The following is a 25,906-nucleotide window of genomic DNA, read 5'->3' as shown; positions in this document are numbered from 1 at the left end:
AAGCGTATGGAACCTGAAGCGTATGGAACCCGAGGTACCACTGTACTGCAATCCTAAGCGTTTTTACTCAGAAGTCCCACTGAGTTCAGTAGGACTTGCTCTCTGCTATGTGTGCCTGATCATTCTCACAGTTATGATAGAAGAAAATTTGCTCCACTACACACATATACCCAGTTAGATTCTATGTCAACAGAGGGGCTGAGGGCAAAAGCCAATGAAACTGCAAATTTATAGCGAGATTATGTTGATGAAAGCGAACTCATTCTTGAAGTGGCAAGTTTCAAATATCATGCATTGAATTTAGACTTGTCCACCGGCGAGTCAAAAATGGTATTCAAGACGCATACCCAAACATAACCGTTTGGAAAACGTTGGCAGCTTTAGGGCAGAGAAAAGGAAAAGTCCTTCATGCAACGACGCAACTGGCTCCCGCACGAGGCAGCGCTGGCCACCAACTGGGGTGGCTTTCCAAGAGGCTCACGCCAATTCACGGAGGAGGAAACGGGGGCCGTCGAAGACCCGCTGGCCACGCCAGCAGTGAAGGCAGCTGGGCTGCCGAAGACCCGTGGCTGGAGAAGATTGGAAGAAATTTAAGGGCTATCTACAGAAATATTGTAAAATTAATGTTAGAATGATGTTGGATAGAGATTAAGTGGTTTCCAGCTGTAATGCTTTAAGAGAATATGAAAAAAGGGTTATAAATAGGTAAAAATATAATGGTAAGGATTTGCTGAACCAACAATTTGAAGTGGAATACAAAAAAGGGAGGTATGAGGAGGTCTGGGAAACAAGCTAAAGGAAAATAAGCAATGGAAAACTTGTGTGTTTTTAATTATTTTTATTTTGTATTCTTGATATTTATTTATTTTTCATTTTATTGTAATACTTTAAAAAATCTTAATAAATATCTTATAAAAAAAAAGAAGACCCGTGGCTGGACCCCGCCGGGAGGCGAGGAAGGGCTGCCCAGGGCCAAAGGGTGCCGGGCTGCGGGCGCCCCTGGCCGGATCCTGCGGGCGCCCGCTTCGCGCGGCAGCAGGAGCAGCGGTGCGTTTTTGCGCGCCGCCTGGGCTGCTGGCCGGGCGGCGCCGCTTCTTCTGGCCAGGGCGCGCCTCCCGCCCTCGGCGCCCGTCTTGGGAGCTCCCTCCACTTGCTGTGGCCTTGGAGGCGCCGGGAGAGGCCCCAGCCCGGAAGAGGAAGCGGCAGGAAAAGCCGCGGCGCCACCGAGGACCCCGGACGCCCACGCCTCGCCTCTCGGGCAGCCGCCGCCGCGCTTCTCCGGGCAGGTGGGCTTGCGGGGGCAGCGCGCGGGTCCCCTTCGCTTCTCTCGCCGGGTCCGGGGGAGCTCGGGGGAAGGGCGCGGATGCGCGAGGGCTGCCGCGGGCGAAGAAGGCTCCCTCCGCCCCGCTGCTCTCGGCCAGCCCGAGGCGCGGGCATCGCCCACCCGCCAGGGGAGAGGGGAGAGGGGAGGGTCCCCAGGGCAGGGGCGCAGCCAGGAATTGTGCCAGGGGGGCAGAGCCTCAGATTGGAGCAGGGGCGCAGCCAGGCATTGTGTCAGGGGGGCAGAGCCTCAGATTGGAGCAGGGGCGCAGCCAGGCATTGTGCCAGGGGGGCAGAGCCTCAGATTGGAGCAGGGGCGCAGCCAGGAATGGTGTCCGGGGGGCAGAGCCTCAGATTGGAGCAGGGGCGCAGCCAGGAATTTCGTTAGGGATTGGTATTGATTTAGGGGGGCAGCTTCCGCCCTGCTCCCCCCCGGGTCCGCCCCTGCCGAAGAGTCCCCCCTCTTTGCATTCGAGTCCTGCTCCCGCCCTTGGAAGGAGCCTTGCAGGACGCGCGCCTCTTCGGCCAATTCCTCGCGTCCAGCCTCTGATAGTTGATGCTATAGGTTGAAATCGTACTGCGAAATTAAGATCACTTGGCACTGTTAAATACATTCTTTGGTTTCTTTTCGAAAATTAGCAACCCTCCTTATAATGGGGCTTAAAAAAAACCACATACACGTAATTGCAGCTGCAACCAAACCATGTATCAGTGTTAAAAAAATGCAGCCATAAAAGCTCGGGTTGCCATATTTCAAAAAGTGAAAATCCATACGGTAAAGTTGATGAGCTCCACCCCCCCCCCCCGCCCCGGGACATTTTTACCAATTTCAGAAATTCCGCAGAAAACCAAACCATTAAGCAGGACCACCAGATGATATGAGCGCTTCAGGGCAGCGGCTGCTACAAGTGTGAGACCACAGCAGACCATGGAAGGGGATGCGGTGAGAAATGCCTTGAACAATATGCATTTTTGCAGCTTCATTTGTACATATGGAAAAAGTGGTAATATGGAGTATGCTTCATATCCTTAATACTTTTGAATTTCTGTCTCACGTGCATTCTGTCAGTCTGCTTTTTGATAGAACACACTCATTTATCAGTTTTCTGCAGCTGATAACCTTGCCCAGGGAAGTCTGTTCTGTAACTATTTTAACCTTTACAGCTAGATGGTGCCTCTCTTACTACAAAGCCTCATCTCAGAGGAGAGTGTCCGTTTCAGTCCTCACTAGAGCACAGTGGCCTTTCCACCTCTGTGGACACTCAAAAGTTTTACCCTAAAGCAGTGGTGATGGGAGTTGTAGTCCCAAAACAGCTGGAGGGCCAAGTTTGGCCATCACTGCCCTAAAGAATACAGCTTGCATACTTTTAACCCCTATTAAAATACAGATGAGAGTTCACTGTTTTTCCTGCGGCAGTTAAAAGTCATCTGTATTCAACACCGGACCTTATTTGATTGCTAAAGGCTGTGACAAATACTTCTAACTAAAGCATCATCTTCAAAGAGCACCTGATTAATGAAAGATCATGGTGCTGCACTGTAAATTAATGGCATTTTGTTCCAGCCCAACAATGGGAATTGGAGCTATAAGCTGGTTTCATTTTAGGCATTGGTATTTTTGATGCTGTTGTACCAGATATATTAAATATTAATGTCTTGTGTGTTTATTTGGAATTTTTGTGGTTAAGTTAAAAAAAAGAGGAGTGGTAGTTCATGTTAAACCATGCCTAGAGCCAGAACTACTATATACAGACCCAGATGGTAGATTGTTAATACTTAAAATAAAACACCAAGGGGAAATAATTTATGTAACAGGAGTCTATGCACCTAACCAGAATAAAAGGGAATTATTCAAGAAGAGTGAAAAAAGATGTTGGAATATTTGGAAGGAAAAATAATATTACTGGGAGATTTAAATGGAGTCACCAATCCACAATTGGATAGATCAGGAGAAGGAAATAAACAAGGGAAACTACCTCCTACTTTTTTTTTTTTTAATTGCAGTAAAATTTCAATTAAGGGAGAATGAGTCAGCAAGTTATCCACTTCCTCCTTCCCCCACCGCCCCACACTTTGTATTTCAGAGCAGGATCCCTGAGACAATGTCACTGGGGAAAAGCCAAGAGAGCAGGAGGCCTCTCAAGGAGTCCCGGGGAACTGAAGAGGGCTCTACTCGTGTGATCACCATTGTTTTTATCGCACTCCTCATAGACCTGTTGGGTTTCACCCTCATCCTCCCTCTGCTTCCTTCAATTCTTGACCATTACAGCAATAATAATGTAAGTAAGACCTAAGCCACATTTACCCAAAACACTCGCGATAAACATGTAAAATATGATGGGATGCCACCATGGCATAATTGTGCTATGGCAGTGCTTGAAACTCACATCTCTGTAAAGAGTGTGCTCTAACGATAATGTACCACTTTAGTCCAGGTGCCAAAGTGGTCCACCTGGAATTTTGGTGTGCCAAACATCCTATCTTCTGTATACAGTGGTATCTTGGGTTACATACGCTTCAGGTTACAGACTCCGCTAACCCAGAAATATTACCTCGGGTTAAGAACTTTGCTTCAGGGTGAGAACAGAAATTGGGCTCCGGCAGCGCGGCAGCAGCGAGAGGCCCCATTAGCTAAAGTGGTGCTTCAGGTTAAGAACAGTTTCAGGTTAAGAACGGACCTCCGGAACGAATTAAGTACTTAACCCGAGGTACCACTGTATGCAGATGCCTAAACCAGACAATGCCTCTATGTAACCTCTGGGCAATTTGAAATGTTTGGGTTCAGTGTTTTGGTATCTGAGTGAACCAGCAATGCTCACGGAGCATGTGTTACTGCTTAAAAACAACAACTTTTCAGGCAACAATAAATGTTTAGAATTCATAGTAAGTGATCTAGCACATCTGTGTCTTAGGTGAAAACTTAAGACAGGTTTTGATGTAACTCTAAATTGGTACGGTAATACTGCAGCGAATAGTAACCGTTAGTGTTTTTTTTAAAGCTGCTCTTGTTATCTTACAGTGGGGAGATTTCAGACTTGTGACTGTTAGTTTCGTTCTTCACTCCATGTTGCTGACTGTAAGAAGGCAATGCAGGAAGCCATTGTATTACTCTGGCTGGATGTGAAGCATAGGATTAGTAAAAGCAGAACGTGACTAGTTCCTTCTTCCCCTTGTGATGTGGCATAAATAACGGAGAGGGTGTGAGAGTGTGGTTAAGCTATTCTCTTTCTTTCCAGTGGCTTGTCTGTCTCTGAACCACTAAGATGTTAAATGATAGTCCAAATGTTGCAGAGCCTGCTAAGGTCTGAGGGCAGTTCAGACTTTCTGTCTATTAAAGCAAGTGTTTCTAAAAACATTGGTTGTGATTACTTTTTGCACATGACAAGAACTATAAAAAATAATTGCGGAATAATTGCACGTGGTGGGCAGCTCTCAGGCTGACTGTGGTTGCTCCTCTGTCCTCCCTGAATAGCTCCCCTGAATTTATCCCTCCCATGCATATTTCCTTCCACAGGATAGTTTCTACATGACGCTGCAGCACGGGGTGGACTGGTTCAGTGAAGTGGTGCAAGTTCCTTCTGAAAGGAAATACAACAGTGTCTTATTTGGAGGTATGAATGAAGTTTCAATATAGGACTCTTAGGTTTGCTCACAGTTTGCATGAAGCGCAGGACCATATAAATCTGGCATTAAATGCAATTAAGCCATCTTAATAATGCATGGGAAATACTTCCTGATGCTTTCAGGTGGGTCCGGAGGACAACGGCCCAAAATGTTTAGGATCCATGGCAGCCTTCAAAATGTAATGTGTGGTATGGCTCACACGTGAACATGGCTGTGAAGGATTGACCTTGATGCTGGCAGATCCCTATTGCATTTTAATTTTCCATATTTTGCAGGTCTGATTGGCTCCATATTTTCCATCCTTCAGTTCTTCTCCTCTCCACTTACTGGTGCCACGTCTGATTACTTTGGGAGACGGCCGATCATGTTGTTGACTGTGGTATGTCTGTTGACGGGACTAAAGAATGTGCAGTGTAGATCGGTTACATGATCTAAGTAACCCCGGCTAAACCCAGGCAGCCCTTTTCCATTATGCATTGGGTGTTGTGTGAGTCAAACCATTACATTTTCTGGATTAGTTCTGGTCAGGCTGAATTCATCTTGCATGGTTGATTTGCACAAGTAATAAGTAGGGCAAAATCATAGTTGTTTTTTAAAACTCACCCAATTCAGCATGAGCTGGCTGCTCCTCTGGTGCGCACACACAGGCCTTGAGCTTTTCCTGCGTGTTCTCCTCCACTGAGGAACACATCACCATTTCCTCTGGCACAGGCTGTTCTTCTTGCACGTTCACATGCACCTCTTCCACAAGTGGAGAAATCTATCAGCAGCAGCTCCTCAGCTCCTACCACTTTACCCTCCTCCAAGGTTTTGTCCTTGGCTACTGACTGCATCTCTTCAAAGTCCAAGCCCCTCAGCTGCCCATCCACACTCTGGATCTCTTCAGCGGGGCTCTTCCAGCAGGGCTCCTGGGTCGCTTTCAACCCCCTGTAGCATTTCAACCGGCAGCGCTATCACCTCGCGTGGAGTCACTCTTTCCTCTCCACTGAGGCTTCTCACACACTCTGCTTGCAGCTGTCAGTTGAACCACTGGTTTTGCTGCTCCATCCATTGCTGGCTTTGCTGCTCCAGGAATGCTACCGTTCCTCCATTTTGGCTCAGATTCTTGCTCACAGGTTCTTCAGGGAACATGAATCCCACTTCTGACAGCATTGTTACACGCCATCCTAATCTCCGAGCAATGCGACATTCCAGGGGTTCCAGGCGCTTGACCAGGGATTGTGTTTCCTTTGGAATGAGGTACAGGGGAGTCTCTGGGGTCTTTATGGGATATGGTGTGTGTGCATACACAACCTGAGCCTACAATGGGTATGGAGAGGGGTGTGTATACCATTAACACCCCGGCTTTGGATTCAAACATAAATCAAACATTGCTGTGACTCTCCCTCCAGTTTGCTGCCTTGCTTCTAGCTCACATCACTCCAAAACTCTCTGCTGTCAACTCTGGGTTTGTGCTTCTATCTAACCGTGACTTGGGAGAGGAGGCCCCACCCATTTGCCATCTCACACAGAGCCCCTTCCTTTGTTCTCTTTATGGCCCATCACCCAGGCTCTCAACTCAATGGGAAGCCAGCCTGGCTTGTATTTACACACTTGCTGGATCCAGGGGTTGAGAGGGTCTTTGCTTACTGCCTACTCCCCCGCCCTAAACTTATAACCATATATATTTCTGGAGCTGAATCCTACAAGACCTCATCATCTTCTCCTCCCCGCTGCAGCCCTCTGCACATGCCACCAGAATCTGTGCTTTACTCTTCATTTAAAGAAAGGAGAAGGAATATATTTGTTCACACACAAGTGCACGCATGCACACACCCACCCACCCCAGTACATAGCAGCTTTCCTGATTCCTTTTAATGAAATGAAGAAAATGACTAATTTATCAAGTAGCAGGAAGGAAGGAGATGGGGATGAGAGCAAGTATTGGGGGTAGGATGAGTGAGTGATCCAATGGGCGGGGGGGGGGGGAGGCTCTCAAAGGCATCTTTCCCTGGGCTCCCTTCAGCCTGGCAGTGCTGTTGATTCCATCTTACAATAAGCAGCTGTGTATCGCCTTGCCTTTAGGCTAGCAGAGAAAAGTTTCCATACCAGCTGAAAAAGCAGCAATTCTTTGCAGCATCAGAGATGTTTTAGATAACCTTCATGATTTCTGCTGCTTGAAGGTTGCTGAATACACAGGCTTGGACAACCCCAATATGTGTGAAAATTCTCTTCAATACTGCTTTTATGTGCTTATGAATTGGTCTGCATACGGCCAGTAATTGTACTAGGGGTTTTTTCCTCATCAAACTTTTATTCTGAATAAGCAACCTGGAATTTCTCTTTAGCTTCACAAATTGGGTTCAATAAAGAATCCAATAACAGTATTCTTTTGAGGAAACATGAGGTTTCCCCCCATTTTTTAGTTTAGGTTCAGTTTAGCTTCCCCTGTGTAATACTGTAGGTCCAAGGCGGAGTGCTTACATTTTATTGTGCTTTCTAAATACCATTATTTTCATTACGTATATACCTTCTTATTTCTGTAGATTGGTATGATAGCATCATATTCATTGTGGGCCATTTCCAGGAGCTTTGAGCTATTCATTTTCTCCAGAATTCTTGGTGGAATAAGCAAAGGGAATGTCAGCCTCTCCACTGCAATAATTGCTGACTTGCAGAGTCCAAAAGCTCGAAGCAAAGGCATGGTGAGTTAACGGCCTGGTGTGAGCCTTTGATCAGGATCTTTGCTGTTTAATTTTTGATCAGCCACAAGGATGTGAATGTGTTCCGCATACAGAGTGGGATTGGATGAGATGCAACAGTGACATGAACATGGCCATTCCCCTGTTTCGTTTGCCCAATACTAGGCTAGGAATGTTAGGTGCCATTTCCCCCAGAATCCCAAGGGGTGGTGGTTGAATTCTCCAGTCACAGTCCAACCTGACGTCGGCCTAAACTTCATGCTTCTTTCATTCCAGTAGAAAAATTGCAGATTCCTGGTGGTATCCAATGCAGTGCAAGGACTTTGCCTGCACAACGAAACGCCCTCCCCCTCTTCTCCCTGTGCCTAAATGTGTTCTGGAGTTTCCCCCCCCAACCCTCTGGAGCAAGTTTGGGGACTGTGCGAGGGGAGTATGGGGAGGCACAGGTAGTGGCCATGGTGGCAGCCCTGAAACTGGGCCTAGCTTGGCACTTGGCCTCCTCCGCTCCCCCAATATTAGGGGAGCTGAGCCCCCTGCTAAACGATGTTGAGGGGGCTGAGGTGTCTTCAGCCCTAAGGTGCTGGCACCTATGCTCTCAAGACAGCTTACACAATATACAGTGGTACCTCAGGTTACAGACGCTTCAGGTTACATACGCTTCAGGTTACAGACTCTGCTACCCCAGAAATAGCACCTTGGGTTAAGAACTTTGCTTCAGGATGAGAACAGAAATTGTGCTCTGGCGGCACAGCGGGAGGCCCCATTAGCTAAAGTGGTCTTCAGGTTAAGAACAGTTTCAGGTTAAGAACGGACCTCCGGAACGAATTAAGTTCTTAACCCAAGGTACCACTGTATAAGCTTTATCAGTACAACTTAAAACATCTTAATATGTGTTGCATTTTTGCAAAGTGCATGCTTTCCCCAATGGAACCAACAAAATATTAAGAACAAATTTCTCAGGAAAGTGCTCTCGCTCCCCAGTGGGACCTCAGCTGCTCTTCTTCATGCTGAAGCTGACATGACAACAATGCAGGCTAGAATTGATTACCTGTGCCTAAATTATGTGAAAAGACTTCAATCTCTTTTGAAGGAGAGATGACCTGCTATGTCTTACACCAGGGGTGGCCAACTCCTGAGGGACTGCGAACTACTTTCAGAATTAAAATCTGACCGTGATCTGCCCCCCCCTTTTTCGGGGTTCAGGTCAAAAAACTCCGTCTTCCGTTACAGATATCAGGAGGAGATACAGGCAGGGGAGAGGGTCCCCAGATGTTGTTGGACTACAACTCCCATCATCCCTGAGCTCTGGCCTTGTTAGCTAGGGATGATGGGAGTTGTAGGCCAAAAACATCTGGGGACCCAAGGTTGAGAAAGGCTGTCTTAGGCAAATGCAAAGGAAAATGAGCCCACAATCAACAGCGATCGACTGCAACCTCCCGGGGATTGACCAGTCGATCCCAATCGACCTGTTGGACATCCTTGTCTTACACAGAATGGGAACAGACCAAATGCTGGAAGGCTGGCGTCCAACGCCTCTTGTCCCAATATCAATTACAAGATCTTCAGGTGACCATGAAGATGGATAAGAGGCACTTAAGAGACTGTCCCTTTAGGTCCGATGCAGAAAGGGATCTAACCATGATTGCTTCTACCAAGAGCTCACCATGGTTCCCGTTTACCAAAACAGAGCATGGCTGAGCCACATTCCTGACAAAGCTCCCACTTGCTGTACTAAGAATTGCTTTTACGGAACTATGATTCCAATCGATGCCCTCGGCAGTGTTGGATGGACGGTACGGCAAAGTACATTACGAAGAGAGACTCTGTGTGGACAACCCTGCATCGAGGACCTGTTCCATTATTTACTGCAGTGCCCGTTATATATAGACCCAAGAGGCCGATTTATAAAACCCCTGTTTATGAATGGAACACATCTGAATAGGGTGGGAAGGGTAAAATGGCTGCTGAGCGACATCGACAACTTTGTTACTTATAAAATAGCACTCTGTGCGCTGGCAGCTAAGAAGATCAGGAGGAAGGAACTAGACAAAATAGCAGTCAACTGCAAAGGGGATTCGGATATTTAATTTGGCACATCATACCTGAGAATCTTCTGCTATTCTCTTGTATTTAATGCAACAAATAATTTTAGTAGCCGTGACCGTTGTTTTATTGTATGTCTGTGCCGATGATTTTTATGGTTATTGTTGTTGTTGTTGTTTTTTGTTCTCCTTCTGAATGATGCCATGGCCTATGGCTGGTGCAATCAAAAGTTTAATTGGTATTGGTAACAAAATATTAAGTTATTATCGATAAAAATGAATGTGTAATTATGAGTATCTATGTTTCAAATAGGACATGTCCGTATTTGCTGCTCTGGAAGCTCTATTAGAGTTGAAGGAGGAGAGAAATGCAACTAAATAAGTATTACCCTTCTTTCCCTAGGCAATGATTGGCGTTGCTTTCTCCCTGGGCTTTACCTTTGGGCCTATGCTTGGAGCATACCTCTCCATGGAAAAAGAGAAGGGAGAAATCTTCTATGTTCGGTCTGCTATGTTTGCTGTCATGTTTGCAGTGATTGACTTGGCTTTCGTCTTCATGTTGTTGCCGGAGACACTCCCCAAAGAAAAACGGGTAACATGTTCTAGAGACAAATAGTCGCCATCTTGGTCTTAACAGAACATCAGGAAACCAGTGCCTCCATTTTTAAGCAGAATCTGGCCCAAATAAATTGTCTCACTCTGCTCTATGTTTTCAAAACAGGTCTGGAGCTCCATGTATGCTTGTTACTGGCAAGTGAGGGAAGTAGTTCAGTGGCAAGTTATCTTCCTTATGTTCCATTAAGTGGAATTGCACAAGAAATGCAGAAGAACACATAGTCCTCAAGGGCAGAATTTATTTACTGCATTCAAGTCCCATCTCCCCTCCAAAGAGTACAGTTCCCCCCTTCCCATTTAATCACCACAACAAAACTTGAGATAGGTTAGGCTAAGAGAGAGCCCATGGTCACCCCATGAGCCTCATGGCAGAGAAGGGATCCAAACGCTGGTCTCCCAACTTCTAGTCTAGAGCCAAACCACCACATAATGCTGTCTTTATTGCCCGAGTTGGAGCATGGGATATGGATGGAAAAGGCGGACTGGGTTAAGTGGTCGAAGTCACTAAAGGCAAAGTAGCAAATACAATTTTAATGGTTCTCCATTAATTTTGCAAATGCTTAAGATAGTTTTTTCATTAATCTTCATCCTTCCAAGAGCTGCCTTGAGCTACTTGGCTTTTTACTGCTAAGAAATTATCAAGTGTCACATTACTTTAATTCTGGACAGAAAAGGCACACGTTGAGAGAAATGATTAACAAACATAGTTTAGGCCTTGGAAGTGCGCGAGTGGCTGTGTGTGAGTGTGTGTTTGTGTGGTGTCAGATGGTGGGCGTCAGCTCTAACCATTAGCAAAGTGAAGCAGCTGCCAGATGGATGGTGTATTGCCTACTGTTAGGGAGGAAGACAGAGGACTGTGGGATTTTTCTGCTTCAGGTGTCAAAGTTGGTTGACCTTGGTCACTATGCACCTTCATTTGCCGAGGGACCCTTTGCTGCTCTGACATTTCGTCAGCCCTGGTGTAGATACAGGAAAAGTAAAGCTAGACTAATTCCAAAAAGCCATTGCTAGAGAAGTATAGTCACTTGAATCTGGAATCTCTCAGCCACCACAACCCCTGAATCTGGGATATTAACAGCACATTTACATGGTCCACTCTGGAACAAGTCCCTCAAATCCAGTGGGCTTATTCCCAGGTAAGAGGGTATAACATTGTACCCTAAAGACTCCTTAAACCTGCTTTATAGCACAATTTTGTGCAGGGATACTTTGACATAAGTCCCATTGGGTTCAGTGGACTCAGAATTGCACCGGAGGCCCAGACAACTCTACATGCATAGTTGTTTGTTTCAGATCTCCTGGGTAGCATGCAGAAGCTGGAAGAGCCTCTCTCCCTTGCTATTCCTTTCCTCTACATACACGGGGTCTCTGCCATGGGAGCATATTCACCCAGTGCTTTTCAAGCTGCACTGGCTCCCGGTGGAGTACAGGGTCAGATTTAAGGCGCTGCTTTTGACCTTTAAAGCCCTTCACGGCCTAGGACCCTCGTACCTACGGGACCGCCTCTCCTGGTATGCCCCACGGAGACCCTCAAGGTCCATAAATAGCAACACCCTAGAGGTCCCGGGCCCTAAGGAAGTCAGATTAGCCTCAACCAGAGCCAGGGCCTTTTCAACACTGGCTCCAGCCTGGTGGAACGCTCTGCCTCATGAGACCAGGGCCCTGCAGGATCTGATTTCTTTCCGTAGGGCCTGTGAGACAGAGTTGTTCTGCCTGGCCTTTGGCTTGGAGCCAATTTGATTCCCTCCCTCTTCCTTTTTTCTTTTCCTTCTCCTCCTGCGATGAGGCTACATTTTAATATTTTAATGTTCCATTATTTTAATGTTGTTTTTTATTTTTGTTTTTAAGTTGTAATCATTCATCTTGTTTTTATTATTGCTTGTAAGCCGCTCTGAGCCCGGCCTTGGCTGGGGAGGGCGGGGTATAAATAAAAAAATATTATTATTATTATTACATATGATGAAAATAACTGGATGTAGCTATAGTGTCATTTTAAAACAAATACTTAGAGTGCATTGTACAAGCAGAATTGGGAAGTGGTTGTTTGAGATCACCAACTGAATTTAGAACAATGTGGGTAACAGATAAAATTCTGATTTGGTCTATGCAACTTTAAAAGAAAAATGTGTGAAAATAAATATCAAATGTTATACTATCACAAACTAGATCTATAAACCAGGACAAAATGGGAGAGAGATTTTTCAAAATAAAAATAAAAATGAAGCTTTCTGCACCATTGGTGGGGTTGTCCCAAAGTGGAAAACTATTAAAGGACATAAAATAAAATTTAAAAGTAAAAATTGTTTTAAGACCCAAGCTTTTAAAAAATCTTTTTATTGTTTCATTAACCAGTACACTCAAAACAATAAATGATAGCAAGAATTATATAGCATAATAGAATACCAAGGAATAAATGAAACCAAACTGGTTATCTAAATTAGTCCCTATATAACTCTCAATTAGTATGAGGTAGCCTTCTCTCTTTCCCAGTACTCTTTATGTGTTAGATAAATTTCCATTTATTTATACCTGGGCTTTCCATTTATTTATACCAGGACTTTCAAAATTTGGCTCCTAAGATTTCCAGCCAGAGCAGAATCCCACAGTCTGCTTTTGCAACAAAGTGTCGGTCTTGCTCAGGGGTCAGCAACATTTTTCAGCCATGGGCCGGTCTACTGTCCCTCAGACCATGTGGTGGGCAGGACTATATTTTGAAGAGAGAAAAAATTAACGAATTCCTATGCCCCACAAATAACCCAGAGATGCATTTTAAATAAAAGGACACATTCTCCTCATGTAAAAACACGCTGATTTCCAGACCATCCATGAGCCGGATTGAGAAGGCGATTGAGCCACATCCGGCCCCTGGGCCTTAGGTTGCCTACCCCTGGTCTTGCTCATGCAGGTAGCACTAAAGTCCTGGTTTTGTGTGGCACGCAAAGCGGCTCAGTCATCGCCTTGAGACTCAATTCTTTCTTTCCTTCTCCTTGTTTTGTTAGGTGTCCTCCATTATGTCGGGATTCCAGTCAGCAGCTGGCCTGATTAGTCCTCGGGCTCTGTTCCAGTTCTCTGCCGTCAGCCAAAATATGGAAACCTCTTCGAAAGAGAGCAAGTCCTTGAGCTTTTTGTTCTTCCTTTTATTATGAAGTTGCCTGTGCATGTCAGAATCCACTACTTTTTCCTCCTTTGCGCCAACCCTGATGTCGCAAAACGTTGTGTTGTCTTTCTTCACAATGAGGCTTAGCCCTTTCCTGAATATATTTGCATATCTGCACTTTTGCTTGAGATTTGGCAGTCCTCCCAGTGAGCAAACTGGCTTGAGTTTATGCAGCACATAGCATGAAAGAATGATTGCAGAGATATGCTTTGAGTGCGTAAGGCCTCTGCGTGCATCAGCTTCTGTTAGTAACATGAAAATATACTCTCTGACATGTGGAATGAAACATGGAGTGCAATAGAAATAGGTTTTTTTTAAAAAAACCACACACAATACAATTCCAGTAAAAGGCACATTTACTCTGAACTAGTAATCACACCGGTATTTTTCTTACCACACCTGCATAGTAGGATTAGTCAAGTACTGAAGCGTTCAATACTTTTACAGAGAAAGCATCTTATCTCACCATCTTTTAAAATGTATTTGTTTAAAACATATTTATGCCACTTCTAAGACATATCAAGGTACAGCATCTAATTAATATCCCCTTACGCAGGGGTTACGTTCCAGGGATAGCGCATGACACCCAAATCATGTATAGTCAAAACGCATTGGGTGCAGGAGCCGGTGCCTGTCCAGTGGGCCAGCAGAGATGACCTAAGGCATGGAAAGGTCAGGAAGGGGACAGAGGAGGAAGGGGCTGGAAACAGTGTGTATATGCAAGGAGCCAGTATTACATCTGCCCTGGATTTGTGTGTTGTAACAGCTTTTAGTCTTCCACAGCTGGAGCCAGAGCCCCATCTGAGATTTGCAAAGTCTAGAGCTGCTTTTTTGAAGGTTTTGATTCTATTGGTATGGCCATTCTGTTGGTATGTTTACTTTTGTACTTGTTCTTAAGAATGGAATTTGATCGTGGTGTTTTGTAACAGATCTCAGGATCCTAGGCCTGGTGTATTTCCTATATCTTTTCCTGTTTTCTGGTCTGGAATACACTCTGAGCTTTCTTGTCCATCAGCACTTCCAATTCAGCAGGTATTTCGCATGATATTTATTTTATTTGTCAAAATAGTGAGCCGCACGAGACATCAGTATAAACCAAGTTCTGTCATGGTGTTTACTCAGATGACCTCTATGTTTAATTACAGTATAAGATGTCATTCCCACTCCAATCCACCCCCCGTAATGTAGGCTCTGGTTGAGAAAAGTCATCTGGTGTTGCAGGCCATTTTCTCTGGAAATATTTGTCCCGTTAGCTTGCATAAATCACCCAAAGTGGGAACTCAGCCGGCAGTCCTCTCTCATATGAGTGAACATTCCTATAACCATTTTACTTACCTATTTCCTTGATACATTTGAATCACGCTCTTCCATCAAGGATATGTCTGACAATTTAGCTCAGGCGTAGGCAAGCTTGGCCCTCCAGATGTTTTGGGACTACAACTCCCATCATCCCTAGCTAACAGGACCAGTGGTCAGGGATGATGGGAATTGTAGTCTCAACACATCTGGAGGGCCGAGTTTGCCTGTGCCTGATTTAGCCTCTCTGCACCTCTGTTAGGCTGAGAGAGTTGCTTCCAAAGGCCCGTCACCAACTTTTGTGACTGAGCAGGGATTCGAACTCATGCTTGCGCTCTTTTGGAACGTAGAGACTGCATTCTCCAGGTCTGAGAGATCTCCTGTCAAGGTGCTCTGCTGCGGACCCAGGTGTATGTGGCAGCTAAGTCTGGGAGGCTGCCTGCCTCTCCAATTCCCTGCAATGTGCTAGTGCAACACTGCGTCATGCATTGTGTTAAATTATAACATGGCAGGCACTTTCCCACACAGGCCCTGATCCCAGATAAGTCCACTCCTGGCGGGGCAAGAGGGGGAGCCCAGGCAGCTGCCGGTGCTCATGGGCCCTGCTAGGGAACGTGGGGCCTGGCAGCTGCTCAGTGCTAACACTGGTTCTCTCATATCTTTTGTTTTTTAATTGATTTTTGCATATTTTAACAATGTCAGCAAACATATGAAGATACAAACGTAACCCCCTCCCAAAGACAAGAATATTCCCAGACTGTCCTCATTACTGTATGATTTTTGAGAGCTTAGTTTTTTTAGGATTCATTGTTGGTAACTGATTCCGTGTCGTTAGTGGTAAGGCTGCCCAAGAAGCCTTCCCTTTTGCAGGGACGCCAGAAGCTGGAGGCAGCTTTTCACTTCTGAATGTGGAGATGTTTTGGTGACCAGAGGTCATTCCTGAGAGGCAATTTGGTTTGTAATGATCAAGAGTTGCCCAGACACTTAAATGTTTTTCATTATAAAAATGTGAATGGAGTCAGATTTCATCCACCACCCCTGGCAACACATAGCTGTTGCCAGGTACTTAAAGGACTCGGCCCATTAAATAAATTTGCATTTGCTCATTTATATGTAGAAATGCCCCTGAGAAATTAAGATGGTGTCTGGTTGGCCAGGTGTGTGACTTAGCAGCAGTACACCTTGCAGGGCAGCTGGCTATCCTAATATATTTAAGATTAAAAAGGAGAGGAAGGGCAAAAGAACTGAGGTATGCTGTCAAAGTCATGGGAATTGGCCACCCCTCCAACATCCCTGTATGTTCCTGTAATAATTTTAGAAGCCTCCTGTGGAGGGGAGATTGAATGCTTTATGGCAAGGTTTCTTCTAGTTACTGACTGGGTAGAACTATCTACTACTAACAAACATAACTGCAAATCAAGCTAAACTACTTTGCCCCTAAGAGGGCTGTGTCAGAACTACTAAACTGGTTAGTTAGGGAACATGCCCAAATATCCACAGTATATATTCCTTAAAATATAACAGCTGCCATCCATGTTAATTTTGGGAGTTTGGACATGGAGAAGAAAATAACTTTTTCCTGTTTTCTCTTAGTCTGGAACAAGGGAAGATGTTTTTCCTCATTGGAATTACGATGGCTGTGATCCAAGGAGGTTACACTCGCCAAATTGAGCCAGGAAACGAAGTGAAGACTGTAAAAAGGGTGGGGCTTGTTTTCCATTTGAAGTAGTCTTTCTTGTACTTACTTTTGCTTCATGCATACTTGAAGAATTTTCAGGAAATGTGTCTTCTGTCATTTAACTTGTAATATATCCCGTTGATTTCTCTCCTTCCTTTTGTGAGAGAGTACACAAAGCATTTGTTCATGTTGGAGAAGGTCAGTGTTCAGTAGACCATAATAATGAGAGAGAAAGAGAGAGAGAGAAAGATTGGCTTTGGGGCTATGAAGTGGATAGAAAATGGTCTTTAAAGTGCAGTTTCTGGTGGTAATGGTGCCCAGTTCCACCATCAAACAAATTATTCCAAATCAACTATTTTGTTCCTAGCATAAAATTTCTTGTCAGTTCGCCAAATGAGAAAAGAAAACCAATAAAATAAAGGCTCATTATCCTATTCTCTATTTGCTTGCAGAGATCTTTAGAAAAAAAAAAAAAACCTAGAGAAATTCTGAGTCATCTTGCATGCCACACTTCTGGTCATTTTACTCACATGTAAAATGCCATTTTGAAAAACTGTTAAACTTGAGGAAATTATCTTTGATATGATATAGAGCACGTTAACTATATATGAAAATGAAAAATGGGTCTATAGGTTGACATTGTCATGGAATCACCCTTACTACATAGCTCTTTGGTTTTCCTTCCCCTTAAGGCAGGAGAGCTCTTGAATTTCTCAGTGCAAGGGGCTTTTGTGGCAGGCAGGGGCGGGCAAGAAAGGAGAAGGGAAAGGATGAAGGTGGCCATTGACTCCCCCCTTGCCTCATCTGAATGTTGCCATGTTCCAGGGAACCAGCCAGGGCTGTTTCAAGGTGAGCAGATGCCTGCATCTCAGTAGTTGAAGCAGAAGACAGAGCAGGAGCCCAACTGCTCTCAGAGTAGGGCAGGCCCAGGAGAACAAGCTTTGGGTTTTCACTAGAGTTTGTGTACTGTAAAACCATATTTCTCACTTTGCCCCCTTTTCTTTTCGACAGGCAATAATGGTGTCAGCTCTTGGTTTCCTTTTCGTTGGCTGGAGTTCTAATATGGTCCTCCTGGGCACCGGACTGTTGTTTTACTCCTTTGGTGAGCTTCTCAAACAAATCTTTTCAGGCGCTAAAGCAAAGCGAAATTGGCTCCATAGATTTCTTGAGTTCATTAATGCAGAATGGATTTAGGTTTCCAAACTGCCTTTGTTGCTTATCAATCTTGAAGGAGCTGTCCTTTCGAGTTTATTTTAATGCTAATGACATTATAGAAGTTGCCATGGTGATGTTTAAACACGTCATTAACTTGTGTTACCTCAGCTTATGGTTGATCTTTCCAGCCTCCTTCTAGGGACTGAAGAGGATATCTAAATTGTCAATAATCCTGGCTTAGTATGCTTTTCCAAAAAAGAAATGTGATGTCCCCGACTGCTGTTTAAATACAAAATAGACATCTACAGGCAGAGGAAAGTTGCATAGTCCAGGCTGTCCAATCAGGGCTTGAGTTCAGTTAAGCGCACGGGTCAGCATACTTTTTCAGCAGGGGGCCGGTCCACTGTCCCTCAGACCTTGTGGGGGGCTGAGCTATATTTTGTGGAAAAAATAAAAATGAATGAATTCCAATGCCCCACAAATAACCCAGAGATGCATTTTAAATAAAAGGACACGTCCTACTCAGGTAAAAACACGCTGATTCCCGGACCGTCTGCGGGCCAGATTGAGAAGGCGATTGGGCCGCATCCGGCCCCCGGGCCTTAGCTTGCCTACCCATGAGTTAAGGCAAGGACTCTTGAACCTAGAGGATGCTCAGCTTCCCAGTTGACTGCTGAGGAGATGGACCAGTCTTTTCTCTGCAACTTAATCCCTGAATTGCAAATACTGCAAAGCTCTACAAAAGACCAGCAAGGTATTTTCGAAAAGAAAGGCCTTACTGCAAATTTCTGTTCTCTGACTGGAAGGCATTCCATCACCTTTTGATGGCTCCTTCCTCTGGATCCTCATCTTTGGCTTTTTCTCCAGAGGAAGGGGGTGTGCTGACCTCATAGATCAGCTTGGAAAGCTTGAGGAGCCTCTCTGTCCCTTGCTGCAAATACAGAAAGGCCATCTGGCAACAGGAGCTCTTTTATCATGCTTATGAAAAAAACATTGCTGAGGGGAAGGTTTGAGCACTGGAAGTGCCCCGACAAACTCCTCCCCATGTTCATTTAAAGGCAGAAGCCTGAAGGACCAGCCACCTCCCATTTCCTGCACCACAGGGGGTTGGACTGGATGACCCTCAGGGTCCCTTCCAGTTGGACAGTTCTGTGATTCCATGATGCCAGTCCTGAAAAAGAGCAAGAATTAGAATGCCCTCCGGGAGGCTGGCAGACAGAAAGTCACAGTATGGGCATTTCTGTTTTCTCCTGAGGCTCCTGGAAGGCATTTGTTCACTTCAGGATCTACCAGCATGATCAACTAAGGCAGGCACCCCCAGACTTGGCCCTCCAGATGTTTTGGGACTACAGTTCCCATCATCCCTGACCACTGGTCCTGCTAGCTAGGGATGATGGGAGTTGTAGTCCCAAAACATCTGGAGGGCCGAGTTTGGGGATGCCTGAAGTAAGGGATAGTTTTTGGTATGACTAGCATCTGCCTGACCAGCACTTTCAGGAAAAAAAACTCACCCTAAATTGTCATTAGGACTTAAATTCTGAATTCATCACTCCAGCAGTGTTTAAAGGGGGTGGGGGAAGCCGATTCAGAGAGCAGTTTGGCAAACTGCTTTAATTAAGACAGTCTCTGTCCTCCTGTATGAGCAAACAGGAGTGGAGGAGCTGTTTTAAAGCCTTTGCAAAAGCCTCTTTGTGCAGCGTGTGTATGAGAACTATTTCAAATGGCACTTTTGCATAGGGTTTAATCCCCATTCAAGTGATGAGCAGGGATTCGATCCTGCTGTTTTGGCGATGGAATCTTGTTTCCTACTGGGAACTGGATCGTAACCCATGCAGAATTAAACCTTCTCCTCCTGCCATCCATTGTTAACACGTTTGCATTCTCACTTGTTTAATCATTTTCTAACCTGTTATTAAATTACTTCCAGCTGCTGCTACGGTTGTTCCTTGTTTGTCTACGGTGGTGTCTGGATATGGTACGTGGCTGTTTACTCTTGTAATGCGCAGAGCCCTTCTCTAAGGAGTTTTTTGCTTGCTCTTTTAACTGTGTGTTGAATCTTTAAAGCCAGGCTGCTGTCAGATTCTTTTGCCTCAGAGTTGGAGACAGATTAAACACAGAATTGGAAACTGATTCCACTTGGCATTGGCTCCTGCTCTGTTTTGTACAGCACACAGTAAGGACAGTAGGTGTGGTTCAGACACATGCAAGCACTCCAAATACCATTAATTTTCATGGAAATAAGTGAAGGATCTGTTTAACTCTCCTGTTAAGAAATGTGGGACTTCAAATGGCTAATTACTGCCTGGGGCATGTCAAGTTTTTATAGACTGCTTATTCCTATATGGTGCTACCGACTACAGATACCTGACACTAGAGCCCACAAAATGATCTTTAAATAAAATAATACATTTTTGCAGGTGCCCTATTTTCACGTGTTGTATGTGCACAAGGGAAGATAATGACATTCAGTTCAAAGTAATGGTAGGAATGACCAATAATGGCTAAGTAGAAACTCTGTGCTCTCACCCAAAGACTTGCTCAACATTCCTCTGCCGGTTAACTGGCGAATAAAATATACCTCAGGGAGCCTCACATGGAAATGTAGTTTTGATGCTGAGTTTTAGCAGTGAAGTACACTCAAGATTGTGGGATTTAGGCCTCACATGCTGGTGGTAAACTTGCCTGAACAACTCTCCTTGTTTCTCATAAAGGCAAAGTTGAGAAGAACTTCTAACACTATTAGTCCAGTTGCACCTAAAAATACAAGATTAAAAGGACAAGAATGAAATGGAGATAGTTAGAATGCTCACTAGGTTTGACAGTGCAAACTTGGTCTCATTATTTGAATAACTGAAGGAATTGGCTTATGTTGAAAGTGTTGCTAGGTAGCTGGAGTTGTTTCTGATGCAACTAAAGTGTTTCTTTTGTTTGTAAGCCATCCAGGGCATTGTCGTCAGTGGACAGCTGTCTAAATGTAAGAAGTAGATGAACTACAGCAGCTTTTTAGTCTGAGACATCATGGCAAACGCACAGATACTCCTGCTACCTCCCTGCTACATAACTCCTTCCTTGACTCCACTACTTTGCAGCCATTTTGCTTGATCTCTCAAATCTGGGTCTGCTGACCAATCATAGTTCCAGCCTCAATAAATCTCAGGAGGCAGTGGATCTGGTCTTCCTAACCAGGGCCTCAGCATAAGGATGCACGGTTCCCTCTTAAAGACCCAATCCTTTATCATTTTATTTCTCAGATGTTTTATAGTGCTGGGCCCTAAGTGTTTTGCCTTGATAGGGAAAGCCAAGAAGTCAAAAACTGACAAGTAGTAAATGATGATGGTTCTTTCTTTCATAGGGTTAGCCAGCCAAAAGGGAACAGTAATGGGAATCTTAAGGAGTTTGGGGGCCCTCGCAAGAGCTTTTGGACCAATTGTGTCAGCAACAGGTAATTGTGCATGTATGCGTGTGCTCACATGCACCCTTGTCGGTAATAGAAACAATATATAGATTTCACCAGGGAGAAAATTGAACCTCACACTGCATATCATGGAAAGTGTTTCAGCTATGGTAGGATTCCTGTTTTCATACTTCTGTCAGGAAAGGTTGCAATAGCAACATGCATTTTCCTCGATACTACGAAGCGTGGCTGTGATACAGAGAAGTGCATCCATGCACCCCACATTTTGTTTGTAATTTGCATCACAAGATAGTCTTGGCAGCCAGCTAAAATTAGAAACTTGCATCTCTCTCTCTCCCTTCTAACGTCTAAAACTACAAAATGCCTGCCTTGAGGTTGTTGCAGTCTCTTTTTCTCTTGCTCCAGTTTTTGTTTGTTCTGGGGACTCTTCAGCCCTCTCACACAACCTTCCCTTCCCACCATTAGGTTTAAGAAGCATCTTTTGGATAAGAGATTTTTTAAAGGGGAAATGCTGCTGGTCAAAGTCCAGTCTCCAAATGCTTTTTGAACTTAGGAGCTTTAAAAATCAATTTGGGTATTCTTCCAGGGCTTGCTGTAGATGTTTGTGTGTGTGCTTCGACTCAAACTAGCTCTGTATTGGAAAAGGCGGCATTTGAGGCTCCCCCAGGAACTGACCTTCCTATTGCACTTGCTGACTAGAGAGAAGCAGAGTTCTGAACCCCAGATACCTCACAGGAGCCTCCCTATAGCTTGCGCCAGGCACAGAACCTCAGGAAAGCAAACAGACCTGCAGCAAAACGTTTGTGGAGCTGAGTCACATCCTCGCCCCTTTCCCATCCATGAGGCTTTCCTCATGGTGGAGTTCCTGGAGCATTTTCTGACACCTGCTGTCTTGGGCAAATGTGGTTATTTTTTATTGGGCCCTGGCTGCTGCCAGTCTGTTGATATCGTTGGATAGGACTAGAGGGTTCTGCTTTTAGTTCGAAAATTCCAGCCCAGGTAATATTTAATTCTGGTGAGGAAAAGCTGGATCTTCTGGGAATGGCAGAGCTCTTCTCACTCAGTTTGGTACAAACTGTTTCGTGGAGGCCGCTTTAGGAAAGTTCTTGCTTTTTCCAGTTTAACAATATTCTTAAATGCTGTTTTTCTCCTTCCTTTCTTTCCAGTATACTGGCTGGCGGGAGCTGAAGTTTGTTTCACCGTCTGTGCCTTTTCGTTCCTCCTCCCCTTCGTTCTCCTTGGATACATTCAAAAGCAAAGGAAAGAGTAACAAGCAACTCTGGCTACCATTTTCCAAGAAACATTGGAAATCAGGCCCTTAGGCGGCTGAGCTAAGAAACATTTTGTGGCACCTCCGGCCTTTGCATATGATGAAGTGCACAGATTTTGAGCACACGTTATTTCTGCTGCACTGTGGCAAAGAGCCCTGGAGAGAAAACAAAGCTACTGCCTTTCAGCAAACAATACCTTTGCCATAAAAAATGGTCAGATACATTTCCTGTTCTGCAAGAGAGTGCACAGTGGTGGGAAAGGGTTGTTTGCTTTGGCAGAAAGTGTTTAAAGAAGGAAATGAAACAATATCTACAGACTTGCACTAGACATGCTGCATAAATTTTGCTGAATGTGTTTTGTCTGTACGTGCACGCACACATGCAAACATATACTATCCTTGAAATACATTTCCTAAATAATATATTTACTGTTGATTTGTCTGCCAGATTTGAATCACACACTGGTACTGCTATGGCAACACTCGTTATCTGCAAATTCAATTATCCAAACACAAATAATTATGCCCAAACCTCACTACAAAAACAGCTGATTCAGATATCCAAACAGCCAGAGTTTGCCCACTTCCTTACTTGTGTTTTGCTGGTTGGCTGCAGCCATTTCTGGAAAAAGCCCGTGGGGGGCAGAGACTGGACAAATCACAGATTATAAATGTTCCCGTAGGAAATAATGGAAATCATCAGCTCGTTATGCAAATGCTTGCAAATGATTTCCTGGTAATGCACTGTGTTTGGAAAGCAGGACCTACATGTACAACATTTCCTTGATACTTAGCTATTGAGCTCAAGTAGATCTGTATGTTTTGCATATTGATGCCAAAACCTGAGTCTTAACAGGTTGCCAAGGGCAAGAGTTTCTTTAAACCAAAGGCTTAAGCTGCAAGCTGGAAAAGTGTGTACAGGTATATCCTACGGTTAGCTATGGGGGGCAGTAATCTGAAACACATCATGTTCGTACCTTCATGTGCAAAAGATTGTGTAGTTAAGGTAGTATGTATCTAAGGTAACCAGTTTTTTTGTTTTTTTGCATAATTATGATTCTGGCTCTGTTTACAAGAAGCGTATCTTATATTCTTTACATAAATATTTCAGATTAAGCTTCAGGGATAATGGGAAGACTTTTCATGCTTGCAACAAATCACTTGAAGGGAGGAACTTATGCCTTACCACATGGGATATTTGAATGTGAGGCACGCTTAGATTTGGCCGATCATTCAGTATGGTGTGAAAGCATGAGATACAGTGCAGTCTAAATCATGATCCACTCAGAAGTAATCTATTTAATTCTATTAATTCAGTGGGGCTTACTCCTAAGAAAGTGGTTAGAGAAGTCCTGCTTCCTGTTCTGTGAGTGAACTCTGCTGCCAGTTTTGTGAATTTAAGCCTAGCAACAGTCATCCACCAATAGTTCTGCCTATTCTGGATTAACACTCCTGTTTGGGGTTTGTTTTTTGAAAAAAATGTTTTCATATTTTATTGGAATTTGTTTGTTTTAAGAGTTAAAACTAGAGTAGAAAGTCAACCAGATTTTGGTCTACAATTGCAATTTGATACAGGAAAACCTGAACAGGTTGACATTTAAGGTGGCTTCATATTGTGCCTTGATGTTGCTTCAAAGCATCAGCTTGCTACAGCCAACAGTTACGATGGCTTAATAGGTTGGTTTTCAGGGGGGAAGGAACCTGAAAACCTAAGAGTAATCTGGAACATACGAAGCTGCCTTATAGCAAGTATAATAGTTCAGTATTACTCAGAAGTCAGCAGTAGCTAGTAGTTGCTCTCCAGGGTCAAGGGCAGACAGGGTCTGCTTCCTGAACCTTTTTTGAATTCAGTTGTTTTAAGATTAAACCTGAGGTTTCTGTATGTAAATGACGTGTTTGACCCCTGTGCCAAAAACTACTACTGTAGTGTCTGTGGAAACAATTGTAGCACTTAAATTACAGCTGTGCAAGGCACACACACCCCAAATCTAATTTGGGCCCTGATTCATTGATCTGGATCTTCCTCTAGTATAGACCTAATCTGGACCTCATTTGCATTGAGAAACCAAAACAGCCATTCTTTTTTCTTTTTCACTAAGTGCATGAAATTGGAGACATGGTAGCCCCTACAGGTGGCCCTAGGGCAGGCACAGGCAAACTTGGCCCTCCAGATGTTTTGGGACTACAATTCCCATCATCCCTGACCACTGGTCCTGTTAGCTAGGGATGATGGGAATTGTAGTCCCAAACATCTGGAGGGCCGGAGTTTGCCTATGCCTGCCCTAGGCTGTTGGTGATAGCTACTTTTTGAAGTCCCATTTAGTGGAGTGAGGCTTACCCTTGAACTGAAATCCCATTCCCACATAATGTAATAGCACTTTTCCTTGGCAGCTCCTTGCAGCTGCTGTAATAGTGAATATTGGTTCTAAATAACTTTTTCTCTATAGCAGTCTATAGAGCATTGAGCATACTGTTTTTTGTGTTGTGCGGATTTTTTTGTTTTCCCTGTATAAAACTTTTGAGAGACCAATTTTTCATTGAGTTATTAAAAGCACCCCTGTCTTTGTGCCTTATCCAGCAAGTTGGATCCCAGCTGGTTTATTCTCCTGAATTCCAGGGTTGTATCTGTTAGAAGAGGCAAATTTTATTGTTTTTCTCCCCTCTTTTTCTCCTGCTACACAAGCAGCCACCACACCAACTGCCTCTGAATGTAATTGAAAAAGAGAGCAACAGGAAAATTAATAAAGCCAGGAATGCAGGAAGAGAAAAAAGCAGAGAGGGAAAGTTGGGGAAATGAGAGGAAGCAAGAAAAACAAGAGATTCTTTGGAAAGCAGGGGGTGGTGAAAGGATGCTTCCCCTCCCCCAATTTATCTCCCTTCCTTAATCTATAGTTGACTACTATGACCTCTGCCAAAAGCATAACAGAGGGGCTGGCCCTTCTCCTTAAATTAGAACTGTGCTATTTTCACTCTGTGCCAAAATGGTTATTTGTCTCTGTAAAATAGGCTAAAGGGTCTGTTTATATTTGCTGCTCTGGTGTATGAGGGGTTAATTGTCATTGCAGCCTCTTAATTGGAGTCTCATGTAACAAAGGTCACCTAATTAAGACCTGCAGAGCCCATTCTCAACCAGGTCTGTTCTGTGTTCTCCCACTGCATAGCAGATATCTATATTGCGTTTTGAAGATGTTGCTTTTTCAATAAACATTTTAAAATGGAATTTTTTATTCCAGTCTGTATCTGTATTGGATTTTGTTTGTATATATGAAATGGTTTTATCTATGTTTTTATGGTTATATCACTTAGCTATGTTTCTGAGAGTGATTTATGAATTGAGCTTAAAAAACAAAATAATAAAAATTCCTTCCTTCCAGATAGTATTTATATTATATGTAAGATTCAGGACACAAACTTTATTATCAACATACATCACAGTCCTTCGGTTTGGCTGCAGGCTGCCTACCTAGTTTTGTACAAATCACATCGAGAATAAATTGTAAGCAAGTTGGGTCAATGAGATTAGCCTTGGCCAAGGTAAGCTTGTGCTCAGGATCTAGAGAAAACAAAGACTATTTTGCAGATGAATAGTGGAAGATAAGCACCTGACAGCTAGAACTAATCCACAGATAAATGAAATATGTGAAAAAATTGTC

General features: G+C 44.1%; 1 protein-coding gene across 4 annotated transcripts; it reads left to right on the top strand.

Moving 5' to 3' along the window:
• The first annotated feature begins 417 nt into the window (after positions 1–417).
• Positions 418–25,473, top strand: MFSD10 (major facilitator superfamily domain containing 10). Of its 4 annotated transcripts, XR_014551988.1 has the most exons (16): positions 421–565; positions 927–1,286; positions 2,154–2,263; positions 3,405–3,599; positions 4,835–4,931; positions 5,220–5,323; positions 7,470–7,628; positions 10,071–10,259; positions 13,282–13,390; positions 14,369–14,471; positions 16,329–16,437; positions 17,425–17,515; positions 19,496–19,543; positions 20,921–21,010; positions 22,150–24,385; positions 24,520–25,473. XR_014551988.1 is itself a non-coding variant. In XM_083630602.1 (15 exons), the coding sequence occupies exons 3-15, from the start codon at positions 2,259–2,261 to the stop codon at positions 22,251–22,253; spliced, it is 1,398 nt and encodes a 465-aa protein (XP_083486728.1). In that variant the 5' UTR covers positions 418–565; positions 927–1,286; positions 2,154–2,258; the 3' UTR covers positions 22,254–25,473. The 4 variants fall into 4 exon arrangements, 3 of the variants coding, with proteins under 3 accessions (XP_083486728.1, XP_083486727.1, XP_083486726.1); XM_083630602.1 differs by having other exon boundaries at positions 418–565; positions 3,410–3,599; positions 22,150–25,473; XM_083630601.1 differs by having other exon boundaries at positions 420–565; positions 2,165–2,263; positions 22,150–25,473.
• The last annotated feature ends 433 nt before the right edge of the window (positions 25,474–25,906 follow it).

The sequence above is a fragment of the Podarcis filfolensis genome, assembly GCF_964270895.1.
Source record: "Podarcis filfolensis genome assembly, chromosome: 9".
NCBI lineage: Eukaryota > Metazoa > Chordata > Lepidosauria > Squamata > Lacertidae > Podarcis > Podarcis filfolensis.
This window is presented reverse-complemented; position numbering and strand designations above follow the sequence as displayed.